At 36.8% G+C, this 14,425-nt stretch overlaps 1 protein-coding gene across 5 annotated transcripts in view; it reads right to left on the bottom strand.

The window, feature by feature from the left end:
* PDS5B (PDS5 cohesin associated factor B) overlaps window positions 1-14,425 on the bottom strand; it is a 108,219-nt gene that overhangs the window by 29,385 nt on the left and 64,409 nt on the right. For all 5 annotated transcript variants that reach the window (XM_065051525.1, XM_065051546.1, XM_065051537.1 and 2 more), the window contains exons 18-23: window positions 12,779-12,884; window positions 10,750-10,910; window positions 10,000-10,123; window positions 9,055-9,213; window positions 8,178-8,246; window positions 4,190-4,326 (exon numbers count right to left, since the gene is read on the bottom strand). In XM_065051525.1, the coding sequence (XP_064907597.1) occupies window positions 4,190-4,326; window positions 8,178-8,246; window positions 9,055-9,213; window positions 10,000-10,123; window positions 10,750-10,910; window positions 12,779-12,884 (756 nt within the window). The remainder of the gene's footprint in view (window positions 1-4,189; window positions 4,327-8,177; window positions 8,247-9,054; window positions 9,214-9,999; window positions 10,124-10,749; window positions 10,911-12,778; window positions 12,885-14,425) is intronic.

The following is a 14,425-nucleotide window of genomic DNA, read 5'->3' as shown; positions in this document are numbered from 1 at the left end:
ATTGAAATTTTGCACTTCAGTGACAACTGAGCAATAATGGCTTACAAGTACAGAGTGACTGAGGCAAAGGAAAGGATAAAATTAAGAACTTTCAATCCTCCTCAGCTTTCGTAGTGATAACATTTAATTCTGAAAATTGAATCAAAGGTATTTCATATAAAAGTTGGCCAAATCTTTATGGAGTATATGTATCACAGAAATACACACAAGCGCGTGTGCACACCGTGGGAAGGAAGGAGAGGACAGTGTCAGTTGTGAATATCATTCTTACAGCTGAAGATGAAAAATCAGATCTGTCTTATTCCCCAGAAGGATTATCTTAGAAGAAATCCTTCAGGATTTATTTTTAATCAAATCACTATAGCCAAAAGTTTTCTGAACTGCATTATCCCAAACCACACAATTATTAGGGCCAAAATACAAGCTTCTGTATGACATAATTGCAGTTTTTGATTACTTCTAATGATTTTGAAAGTTAGTACCACGGATGCCCTTGTCCTATCAGAAATTCTCTTGAAGACACAAGAGGGACCCAGACATTTGTTTTCTGGAGTGCTATTCCTATTGCTGAAGACCAGATGTTTGAAATGAGAACAAAAGTGCAACTACATGGACAGATGTTATTGAGTGCAAAACAGTCTTCATTAAGATGGTGGGCTGCACAAAGATAATCCAAATACATGCATCTTGAAAACATATCTGGTGCATAATCATCGTCTCTTACTTTACAAACTAGCAGTTAACATTTTTTTCTTCTACTCCAGAGGATAAATGCCAGTATTCTATTTTCTAAGCCTTTTCCATGTTCCACGGAATAAAGTGTCTTTCGAATACAACTTCGGAAAATGTCAGGTATCAGGTGGTGTAGCAAATTAGCTACAGCACAGAACTATGAAGTTCTACAGAACTATGAAGTTCTAAACTCCAAAGTTTTAAGTCATTTATCTCTTGGTAAGTTTCAGCTTAAGGAAAATATAGATAGCATTAAAAAAAAAATCTCAATTCAGGCTCATATCTAGCATCAATACTTTCGGCAAGAGCTAGTGTCCTCTGATACTGAAATACTCTTCTACTTAGTACAGATTAAAATTAAAATCCTATTAGAAAGACACACAGCATTCAACTTAGCTGTTTTAGCTAACCACAAACAGAAAATTTGTATGATCTTGAATTTTATATTTTTAGGACTGTTTATGACTTTGTAAAATGAACAATAAAGACCTGGAAAGAACGGCTGAGATATTGTTTATTGACAAAATTCAACATTAAAAAAATCCAACACTGGTGAGTTTAACCTACATATGCTAAAATCTCAAAGCAATCAGTTGTCTTAAAAGTAACTCAACTAAGTCATCAATCCTACTACTTCAAAGTGAGAAGGATGAAGAAAAACAGGGATTTGTTTATTTGTTTTCCAATGGGGTCCTTGCCTTCACCTGATCCTCTAGGCTGAACAATGCTTTGAAATTTAAAAACTACCATTCTCTTAGACTGTCACTGAAAAGTACAGTTGTATAGATTTAATAAGGCATGGGAACAGTCATTTTTACAGCTGAGGAGGACAATAACATCAAGGTGTTTAAAACATAACTAACAGCCTACATGAGGTCAAATGTCTCCTGAACCTTGCCACTTTAGTTTAATCAAATTATCTTCAGCAAATTATACATTGTTTAAAAGACAAATGCAAAGCACAAACACAAAAATTTTTGTAGAATGACACCAGATCAACTACAGTTTAGAAGATTACATTTTGTACTGAACAGACAATTTTTATTTGTAAGAAACAGTGACAGATTTGCACAGTAGGGACACAGTAAGCACTATCTTCATTGCGTTCCCAAAGGGGGAAGAATAAAGATCAGGAAGCGTCAGTAAGACACCAGCAAGCTCCACGCAAAACTAATGTGCCTGAAGCATCATCTCCTCTGCTTCAGGTTTTGAGAGGACTTGTTAGTGTGGGTGGTATAGCTCACACAGAGACATGGAGACCTGCCCTCCTTGCAGCTTAGAGCTTTCCCAAAATGCAATATGTAGAACCATAGAGTAGTTACAGTCAGAAGGGACCTCTTGTGGTCATCTAGCCCAACCCCTCCACTCTAGCAGGGTCACCTAGAGCAGGCCACACATGACAGTGTCCAGATGGCTTGTTAGTATCTCCAAGGATGGAAACTCCACCACCTCTCTAGGCAACCTGTGCCAGTGCTCAAGTCACCCTCACAGTCAAAAAGTGTTTCCTTGTGTTCAGACAGGACTTCTGTACTTCAGTTTGTGCCCGTTGCCTCTGGACCTGTCACCGCACACCACTAAGAAGAGCCTGACTCCACCATCTTTAAACCTTTGGTTCAGTTATTTATACACACTGATGAGATCCCCCCCTAAGCCTTTTCTTCCCTAGGCCGAAGAGTCCCAGCTCTCTCAGCCTTTTCTCACCCACCAGATGCTCCAATCCCTTAAACATCTTCACACCCTACAGTGGGCTCATTTCAGTAGCTCCACATCTCTCTTGTACTGGGGGGGCAGGTGTTCCATTACCTTCTCAGGGACTGGCTTGTAGGTAGCTCTCTGGGTCCTTCTTCCTATCCTTTCTGAAGATAGGAGAGACATTTGCTTTCCTACAGTCCTCAGGTATCTCTACCAATCACCACAACCATTCAAGGAAGATCAAGAGTGGCCTCACAATGATAGCTGCCAGCTCCCTCAACACTCATGGGTGCATCACATCAAGGACCATGAATTTATGCATGACTAGTTTAAGTATTCTCTAACCTGATCTGAAGTCCCACACGAGGGCCAAGGCCTGCAAACATGAAGTGGTTTCTAGCTGTTTATAGAAGAGCCCATCCACTTCCTCCTCCTGGTCAGGGGGCCTACAGCAGACAACCACTACCATGTCACCCATACTAGTCTGTTTTCTAATCCTAATCCACAGGCCCTCAGCTGGCTCACCATCCATCCCCAGGAAGACTGCCAAGCTCTGAAATTGAAGGGTTGCCTTTAACACAGAGCAACCTCACATGTCATCATTGCTTTCTCCATCCCATAAAGTATCCCCAGCCCACCACTAACTCTAATAATGGAGAACTGACCACATCACTATATACAGTTTCTATTATTATTATTATTTATATTTTCGAGCACAAAAGGAGTGGGAAAATTTCTAAAATGTACATATTAAGGCATCAACACTCCGAGCGTGAAAACACACAGGACCTACAGAACTGATGTATTCAGAAACTACTGGGTAAACCAACAATATGTTCTGAGTAGTTATTCTGAAAAGCTAAATTACTGCTACATAGTAACTTCCACAAATGTCCATGTTACAGAATTTAAAACTATGAACCTATTATTTGCAAGGAACTTTAAGAAAGACTACACAGTTGCTACAAAGACAACATACTAGATGATTCTCAGGTTTGCACACACAACATAGGTTCTATCTGCATAATCACTGCATAATATTAAACTCTAAAATTAAAACCTTGTTACTCATACTGGCACAATTCACCCATGCCCTTAGTGGCTTTTGTAGACATACATTTTCAGTGTTTGGCGAGCAATAATGACTGACAACTCGTCACTTTTATCACAGAGGATTAAGAAGATACCCAGAAAAACAAATAACTCGTCTTATGATCATCTAAAAGGCAAATTATTTATTGAGACTTAATCATCTTTACACATTTCCCTCTTCCTTTCACTTTTAGAGGCCTTAAGTGATTAAAGTCTGCCTTCAGGCAGAAGTGCCTTATGTACTAGCTATTCTCACCTGGTTTACTGCAACATGCTATTATTTTTTATTAGAAAGTCTGCCTGATGCCTTTGGCATACGTAACAATTGGTACATCAGGAAGAGCAAGCTGTATAAAAAAATTAAAACCAATTTTAAACGGGAAAAAAGGAAGTTACACAGTTTATTCTTGCAATACGAGTAACGCAATCTCTTTGAAGAAAGAGATAAAACAAAGATAATAAAAACATTAAAATACAGCTACATTCACAGTGTAAAAAAACCCTGATACTCAGCAAATTCATGTAAGAATCCAGCCAAGCTTACCATCGGTTCTTACAAAATAAGCTGTACAAAGTGTTCAGTAGTCTAACAGAATAGTTTAAGTACTACTTCGACTGAAACTCTCCCCACCGCATCGTCACAGACATTAAAATGTTATAATTTGTTACATACCTAATTTTCCCCTGTTCTGTTAAATCTCCATCACTGTGTAATATTGTTGTTAGCAACCTCAGAGTAGAAGTTCCTGACTTGCTGTGGTTGTTCTTCATCCCTAGCAACCACCGAACCATCATCTTGATGGCCTGAATCTGAAAAACAAATTTGGTATGCAGAAGTCAAATCACACCATGAGTCTCATTTTTAAAATAACCTTTATCTTAATTTAATCACACTGCATTTCCCCAAGTGACTTTTGTTGTTATGAACACAAGCCTGTCAAAGGTTGCAAAACATCACTTAAGTACCGAAAGATAACTAGATATATTCTCACTTGACAGCAACTTTTCATTTAAAGCTCAAACATTTATTATAGTACATAAAAATCATATAATATTTAGTTAAAGCTCAAACTCTTTCTTCTGCTAAGCAATCATACATTTTGTCCCGTGCAAACATTATTTTAATTGAGCTTATATCCATTAAACACTGCGGAATAGGTAGAAGTACTTATTAAGAAAATGTTACTGGATCAAAAGCCAGAACACATTTTCATTTTCTTATATTCCTATAATACCTGTGCTTAAACAATCCCTCTATATTCTTTATTTATATATGTAATATTTGAGTTTAAAGACATGTAAAGGAAAAAACAGTTCATAGACATTTTGACTGTTAAGAGTATGCACTTGTATTAAGACAACCAGAAAAGAATATTTCTTTCATGGGTAGTTAATGAAAAGCCTCAAAGCCTGTTACTTAGGATAATTTCTCTTTCGCCAATGGAAATATTAAGTGCTTTGAGGCAACCTTCTAAAAGTATACAGAATCCACCAGCTATCATGAAACAGTGAATAATTTCACACATTTCTTTAGTGAAAATAATGGATGAATTTCAAGATCAAGGTTGTTTGTCTGAGTCCCTTGGTCCTTTCATTTTCATTCTATAGGAGAGCAGAGCAACAAAGAAAGCAGAAAGAGGAGCATCTTCTTACAGCAAAATGAAAACGCCCATCTGAATCACTTAGACATCCTTGGGGGGGAAAAAAAAAAAAAAGACACCACCAAAACCCAGTCACACAGTAACTTCAAACTTGATATAAACATACACAATATCACCAAATGTAATTAAGCATATAGTTATCTATTCCACATAACAGCCTGATCACAGTAGTCTCTTCAGATTTAAGTTCTAGGACTGTCTTCTAGATATGACTTCATCTTTTAGCACTGTAGCCCATTTAGTCCACCTACAAAACTCTAGTTCTATCAGGTAACACCAGCAAGAGATAGGATGTCTGTCCCTCAAAACCTCAAAACGTAAATAGAGTTTGTGGAACAGAAATGAAATCATCTTGCCCCAGATTTCCAAGGGTCTTCCACTGAAACAGCTGTAAAGTATCCACCAGAAGACTGTGAGAGCAATAAAAACAATATGATGATGATAATGATTCAAGGCCCAATTTTTAATACTGTGTTCAGTTTTGGACCCCTCATCATAAGGGCAATGAGGTGCTGGAGAGAGTGCAGAGGAGGGCAATGAAGCTGGTGAGGGTCCTGGAGCACAAGTCTGATGAGGAGCAGTTGAGGGAGCTGGGGCTGTTCAGCCTGGAGAAAAGGAGGCTGAGGGGAGACTTTACCGCTATCTACAACTACCTGAAAGGCAGTTGTAGCATGGAGAGTGTTGGTCTCTTCTCCCATGTAACAAGTGACAGGATGAGAGGAAACAGCCTCAAGCTGCACCAGGGAGATTTAGACTGGATATTAGGAAAACATTCTACATGGAAAGGGTTGTCAGGCATTGGAACAGGCTGCCCAGGGAAGTGGTGGAATCACCATCCCATGAGCACCCATCCCATGCTGTGATCCTAGAAACACTGTCTTCCTACTGCATCAACATTATGACAACAGCTGGCTCAGGATTCTATTACTTGAGTTTCCAGAGCCACCAATGCTGCAGGTTTGTGCAATAGTGAAAAATGAAATAATGCCCACTTAACGCACAGTTAGAAAGAGAGGATGAGGAACCTTCTATTGCAGTGTACATAGAAGGAAACATATCACTGCTGCTGCATAAGTCTCAGTCCACTGCATGGTGCATACAAATATTCAGTACTGGCCACTGTCAAGAGAGATTATGGCTTCACAGCAGACACTCAAGTGCCAGCTCTAAGAATTCAAGTCTAATTCACACAATAATTAATCCAAGTCATATTTAATACTACACTGAAACATTTCTCTAAAAGCACAATTTCATTTCAGATTTAACATCTAAAAATAAGGCGAGCCTGTATCAGTCTACATCTGTTAGGCTGAACAATACTTTAATTTTTCTTAATTAGTCCCTCCCCCTTTCTTACTTAACCTTCCTAGTTTTAAGATCCCCATTAGATATTATACAGTTATGTTACAAAGGGAGCCTTTTAAAAAAGGTTTTTAAAACCAGAATAAAGAAAAATAGGCTGTCAGCAAGATCTGTTTATAAACCAATGGTGTGGCCTGAAGCATTCATTAAACACAGGCTTCTCAGTAGTAATAAATGCTAATTAAATTTGCAGATCAATTTTCACAATAATGTGTTTTCACTTGCCAATAAATGCTTCTTACAGCTTTCAGGCTTGGCTTCAACTCTCAGTTACCTCAAGATTTTCTGTCAGCCAATTCCCTTCCAAATAGTCAAATGTATGAAAAGTTATTAACACAAAAGTGCATTTTAGCGAGATATTATAGCTTCGCAAATCATAAAAAAAAAGACAACTAGTATTTACGGCTTCAAGTTACATGTATAATCATTGTAGTCAAAGCATGTTGATTTTAAACTAGCAGTTCATGAAATTAAAACAGACATGCATTTTTTAACAGTTTTTGGAGTGTACTATGTAACTACGGAATTGCACAAATATGAAAAAAACCCTTGCTATACTCAAACGAATTAAAAGCTAACAAATCAACTCCAAACACAACTAAGAACTTCCAGCAATGAGTTCTGTATTAATCTGGAAACCAAAGCACTCATTAAACCAGCAGAGAAGGTGGTACAGTACAAAGAGTTCAACAACTTCAAGAGGGAAGGCAAAGAACTTCTGAAAACCAGAGCAACTTTCTTCAAAAGGCATTGGAAATTAAATGACTACTGTCATTAATTGAGAAACAGCATACTACAAAGTACCTGCAAATCTCTAATTCTAAAAGAAAATGTGAAAGCATAACCTAGCCCTGTTCTGAGGGGCATTTCAAAACAAACAGAGACATAGGGTGTATTTTCCACAGTGTGAAATGTATTTCTGATTGAGTGAAAAACAGATTGAGAATATCTATTACCAAATCCAGGAATAATAACAACAAACTTGCTCAAAAAAAGGAAAAGCTTGAGATGACAAGAAAGAAAAACAAAAAACGAACAACAAAACCACAATACACCACGTTTTTAATGTGATTTTTTTAAAACTAGCTTTTTCCTCTAGTACACATTGTCCACGGTGAAAAAGCAATGAAACACATTTATTTGAGGAAACTGACAAATCCAAGAACAGTTTTTATCTTTATTCCAAAAGGGCATTGCAAGTTTATTGGAATGTCCTAAAAAAAATATCAAAATAAAAAGAGAAGCCCTTTTAAAAAGTCTCTGGAGTACTTCACTGCTATGGTAAACAGGACGGAAAAAATTATTTTACTTTAACTGTGACAATATCTGGAATACTTCAGTGTTGCACACCAAACCTAAGTCTATAATAAGGTATCATGAAAATTCAATGAAGTGTACACACAAATTTGTCTACAAAAGTAAAAAAAGTAGATGCTCCCAAAAGCAAATTATTTTCTTCTGGCAATCCAAAAATGTATATTCTGATAAGATCTTCAATTTAAAAATAGTAACCTCTTTTTTACTTTTAGAAAGGTGACAAGGAAACAGAAAACAGCAGTTGACACCTTTAGGAATTTAGATATTGAACTTCCTTTATTATACATACAACCACATGAAAATACAGTAAGTGCTACTTACTTTAACAAGTGTTTCAGGAGACACTTCTTCATCTGGGACCCAAAGTTTTGTTGTCTTTTTTCCTGGAAGCTAAAGCAAATGTTACACTTAGTTACAGCACTGGTTGTTACTCTTCCCTGAAACCTGCTGTAATCTCCTCTTTTCTGTTCTCTTCTGAAAACAATACAGCAGCACTCACTGGTTTGCCTTGTGCCTGCCGGATTTTATAGAAGTAACCAGTACAGAAGTGAGATGATCTTCTTGCCTCACCATTCAAGCATCAGTAAATCTAACAGCAGTAAAGGGGTTTTGTTGCTGTTATTACACTCTAAAGCAATACTTCTCAGGTAATAGCCATTGCTTCAAAAATAAGTTCCACTATCTATATCCAGTACACACTGAAACCTCAGGCACATAGTTTTAGACAGTACATCTTTCCCTAAACAGTGGCTGACAACGCACAAGTTATTTTTTTTCACTTCATCATCACTATCCATACAGAATTATTAGAAAAATTAAAATTCACATTCTTCCATTTAAACAATGGATTTTAGTTTCAAATGCTTTATACTTCGTAAAAACAACTGGCTTGCTCAAGACAAGACACTTAGTGAGTGAAGTCAAGTAATAGTTTTCACATTTTTAACAAAAGGCAAGTCATGAGTGATCAAATGCTGCGCTACACAGCTTGTCACTTTTGTAAGGACTACCCAACTAGTACTATCTCCTTTCCTGTACTGTGGGTTTTCAACTGAGTCAAACAGTATTATTCATGGAAATCCAAAGCCAGCCATATGCTAAAAGAAGAAGCAGCAAGCCAAAAATATTTCCAAGTACTTGCTGAGTATCATCCCACAGGAGAAGCAGAACCTTAAAACAATGTTTTAAAAATACTTACCCTATCATTCATTAGCAAATCTTTAACAATAAAAGTGGCAACCAAAGATTTCAAAGGGGCAGCGAACTGGTCAGGTGCTAGCATGGCTATATGGCCAATAGTAACCAACGGTGTAATGAGATGCTCAAAATTGCTCGGATCCAGACTTTTATGGAGTGGCTAGAATAAAGGCAACAAATTCACGTGTTACTGGTATCATCTATGTCTTATTGAGGGAAGCATGGGGAGAGTTCTCTACCAAGTTGTCCATGTCTAGTTCAGAAATATGACTTTAAAAGAACTATTAACTATTTAGATTTAAAGACACATTCACCAACCCTGCAAGTCTACAAATCAAAAGAAAAATCAAGACAGACAAAACCTTTTGCACATCTGGGTAGGTCAAAAAGTGGCAACTCAAGCAGAACTGTCTGGGAAAATAAAAAAAAGCACTTTTTCTTGTTGAAGAAGTGGGCATACTGTACGTACCTCAACTTCAGTAACGGACTATGATTCAGCCTTCAAGATAAAAGGCTGATGGCCACTAATTAAAAAGTACATTTGTGGTCATAACTATTAAAACTGCTTAAATAGTCTCTACCATAATTCCGTTTTCCACAATTTCTGTAACAATTTCAATATTTTATGCCAGATTCAACAAAGGGGAGGAGTGGTGTATAGTTCCTCTTTCCATAAGGAGTTCATGGCTCTAGCCGATGGTACAACACTTTGTTTTACTCTATTGTCTGTTAAAATACTTAACCTTAAACACAACAGATCATGGGATACTAAAAATCACTATTTGCTTCTATTTTTCAGGCCAAACTGTACAAGAACAAAGGGAAAGAAGAAAAATATGTTTTCTAAATTTGGCAGATCTTACCATATAAATTGCCACTACATCCCTTATTTTATACATGCAATATAAGAGACTAAGAAAAAGTAACTTAAATATTTTCATTTTACCTCAAATATCTGTGCAAACTGTGTTTCTTTACTGGAAAATATTGCATGGATGCAGTGAATAGCATACTTGGCTTGACGAGGAGGTCCCTTTTTAGCTTTATGATGCAACACTGGAAGCAAAGCACTTACCAAAAAAAAAAAAAAAAGAAAGAAAAAGAGATAAGTACCTTTTCACAAATCAAAGATCTACCAAAATATCAAGCTAGCAAAAAAGTACAGATACACATATACAGAACACACCACCTCTGCAAAAGCGCTAACTCTTTTGGTTTTGGCAATTTCTTCAAAGAAAGAAAAAAAAGTTATTTACATGGCTTGCAAGTAAAAAACAAACAAACCAACCTGCTTTTTGTTGATAAAATGTAGCAAACCAAAGATTTTATCAGCACAAGTTACTAAGCATTGTTTTAGAAATATTTGTGTCTACACATCTTCATTGAACTGCAAAGAATGTTTCTACATTGCCATGTATTTAAGAAAAAACATAAGTAATTCTGAAGGGCAATGATAGAAATTGTAATAGCATCAGTGGCGTATCAGCTGTCACTCCCTTCGATATATTCACTTGACTTCCATTCTTCAGAAAGCACTGCATTTTAAAGTCCTTACAATCTCTTTGCTGTTTTACCAGAACACTTCCTTCCAAAAGAATGCAGGATAATGTTATAGCATGCAAAAGAAAGAATGAGAGCTTCCAAAATCCCATATAGTAAAGAACACTACACAAACAGAGTAAGATATAGAACTCACGATCGTATATGAGGAAAGTCTTCTTCAATTTTACTCCCTGTATTTTTGAAAATTTGTAATGCAGCTTCTGCCACTTTTTCATCATCCATTTTCAAGCAAGCCAAGAGAGATTCAAAAGTTTCAGCTGAATGAAATGAGATAGGGTGCGTAAATGAAAGTACCTGCCAAAATAAGATGAAAGCCACGTTAATATTTTTTTAAAGGCCACTGCCATGCTGGAAAATCTTCAATACTTTGCCTGGTTTTGTCACATGATCCACATTTCTCTTTTTCTGATTTTTTTTTCCCCAGTCTTCCTAAATGTCCCTTTCTTTAGACACGACCTCCTCAGTTTTAACTTATTTCTCCAGTGTCAATTTCTGCTCCTGTTATCGTGAACATGCACTTCTCAGTGGCTACATCTACATTAGCAAGCACTGGGTTACAGCAGAAGCATGTCTTAAGAGAAACACAGGTGATGCTAAGGAAGCAATATTCACATTTCAGGGGGTTTACTTCAGAGTATTTCTAGACTGACTGAACCCGCTTTAGCCACTGCAACACAACATGTGCTTCCGAAGCCCAGAATTTTGTTGCTCTAGAAGGAAACCAGCTTGTGTGCTCCCAGACTTCATGCTTGTTTGCTAAGTGGAACAACGAGTTGTGCCCTGAAATTCCTAACTCTAAAACAGTAGTAGAGACATACCCCATAGGGTCTCTAGTTCTCCAAGCTTTCCACAGCAGCTTTCCAGATCCTGTACCTCTCCTTCAGAGTCTTAGACTCTGTTATCAAGTATGACAGTTCTCTCACGTTTAAAAAAGAAAAAAATAAGTCCTCATTTGATCCTGCCTAAAAGTTTGCCTTCTCTTCATTTTTAAGTGGCTGTTGATTATTAGCCTCTTTCCATATGATATTCTGACCCATGACAAAGAAACAACCCTTAAAATCTAGAAACGTCTTCACACACAGTCTTCTGTTTTCACCAGGCTACCTTCCTTCTCACTTCATTGTATGGAATTCCCTTTTCTGGACTCCTATGTTTGTCCTTTCTGGATTGTTCTCATGATATACAGACCACCTTCTTCAGGAGGATCTTACTCCTCTTTCTTAAAGGTGTCATGACAGTTCATATGAATATGCAAATACTGACCTGGAAGCCTTCTTTCACATATACAGTCCTTCATGACACAGTTCATTCTTATTCAGTTTTGCGCTACTGGCTTTTTGCACTTTCATCTAAACATGTACATCTCGCTATAGACTCACATGCTCTCAGATGAATCTACTAGGCCCTTAGCTGATCTAAGATATTCTGAATACATCAGTATGGGAGTCCTTTAGATTTTGAGGCCTCTGAAGTCAATCCACAGCTGGAATATTCCCAACCCTACCGTATAACTGAGGGGGTGCTATGGCACAAGTACCTTTCTGCGCACAGCTGACACTACACAGTGCTGTTAGCCTGAAGGCTTTGAGAGGGATTAAGAGAAACAAAAAAGGCTAATACAGTTGCATTTTAAAAGTTTCACACTTTTAGCAGTATTTTTAAACAACACAGTGATTGGCCCTTTTCCTCTTAGGAAAAAGTAAGAACAGAGTAAGAAATTTTGTACAGTGTCCCCAGAAATGCATCTTGGGGTTTGCTATGTTAACTGAGTCTTAAAGATTACACATAGTTGAAATAGATAAGACTTCAATTTTGAGGAACTCAGGGGAGCCACAGTACTGTACTGATACACAAATATAGCTCCAGAATTAGTACAACTGTATTAATGAACTGCTGAATTGACACTGAATAATCAAAACCCGGCTGCTGATGTCTCACACACAACTACTTTTGATTCCAGAAAAACTTCCAAATTATTTATGCAATAACCATACTTATGTGAAACATAAGATGAGCAAAGACAACAAAATCCAAACCAATATTCTTCAAGATAGCCACCACATGCCTATGACTAATGACACTGAGTGATAATTAAAAAATTATTTTAACCAAATTGCTTCAGACAGTTTCACATACTCACTGGCCACCAGGAGTTTACTTGCCTTAAGCAATTCAAGGCCTGCTCTGATTGCCTGGTCAGTAGGTACACCCTCATCTTCATCATCTGCTGTTCCATCTATAGACTTGTTCACTTGCTTGATAAGGGCACTGAAAAAAAACAAAACATGGCTTCATATTTACTGCAGTTCCACCATATGTGACCATTCCCATAAGTCTAAGATATAACCTTACTAAAGCAACTTATTTAAAACATAAGCTTGTTATAAAACAAATATGTCCACTACATACGCAAACCGGTTGTCCTCATCGCCTATCTAAATCAAAGCTTATGCAGCAGTAAGTCAAAAAATATTTATTCCTAATGAATTAAGAACTACATACAAATTACTGTGGAAGGATAACCAAAATCAGAAAACAATTTGAGCATTACAAGAAACAAATTCAGGTAAGAATTATGGTGAGGTTACTAGTTGTTATGGATTCTTAATAACCGATGGAAAAATAACTTGTTTATAATGTTTAGTCTACAACCAAGAGGAAAAAAAATAACCATTACACAGCTGGGTTAAGGGTTGATGGGAATTGAAGAGACCTATCTCCTATATATTTCACCTTGGCAGTAATGCTGTTTTTTTTTTTTTCTTAAACTGTATCCAAGAAAGGAAAACTGTGATTATCCAATTGACCCTATTAGCAAGTGCTGTAGGCAGCTTCCCTATCAATAACTGAACAATGTTCAGAATATTCTTTCTGTACATCTGGTAAATGACTTTTAGAGAAAAATAAATTCTCCAAACAAAAAAAAAAACCCACAAAAACCAAAACCAAAACCCAAACAAAAAAAAAACCCCCACAAACAAAACCAAAACCAACAACCAAAACACAACCAAACAGTAGCAAATCAAGGAAGAGAATTCCTAGTCAGACTTCCCAGACTTGTATTTTTTTTTCTGCCCCTAATTGGACAAAAATGGCCATCTAATATAAAAAAAACAGTCTGAGTCTCAAAAATGAAGAAGTTTAGTGAAAATTTACAAAGATGAGAGAAGACCAGTTCTGTGGCTTTTTTTTGCCTTTTTTTCTTTCTTTTTTCTTGTTTACCGTATGGCAGTCAGTCATTAGGTAGACTGTGAAATAAATATTACAGCTTATTGCCACATGTGAATATCACTTTAAATATACATTTTATATTGCTTATGTGAATGTGAAAAAAGGTACTTTCAAATTTTAAGTAAATATTCAGCTACACATTGTATGTAATCCAAAATCAGGAACAACCTTTTTAAGCAAAATTTCAATGGCTCCATTATGTAGCAGATGTAACAGGCAGAAACTGGAAATCTCAAGTATTTAAAAGTCAATTACTACAGTTGGAATTAACAGATAAGAACTGACTAGTATTAAGAACTAATTTTCTCTACTAAGGTACCATTTACCTCAAAGACAGCTGTTAAATAATCATTTCAGCGATTACTTTCCACCCTCCCTCCCATAACTTCACTGGCTAACTCTTCCTTAAAGTCTTGATGCTTCACCACTACAATCTTTACTTCCTCAGTTAAGTCACTGTTTATGTCATTACGAGCTAATATTCTGGGTGGAAAGCTTCAATGAATAGCCATAGGCAGAAATTCATTTTAAAATCGGTCAGGCAGTCACAAATCAAACTTCGCCCATCAGCAATAGAT

The sequence above is a fragment of the Columba livia genome, chromosome 1 (genome assembly GCF_036013475.1).
Source record: "Columba livia isolate bColLiv1 breed racing homer chromosome 1, bColLiv1.pat.W.v2, whole genome shotgun sequence".
NCBI classification, from domain to species: domain Eukaryota; kingdom Metazoa; phylum Chordata; class Aves; order Columbiformes; family Columbidae; genus Columba; species Columba livia.
Note: the sequence above shows the minus strand (reverse complement) of the source record. Positions and strands in the feature narration are given on the sequence as shown.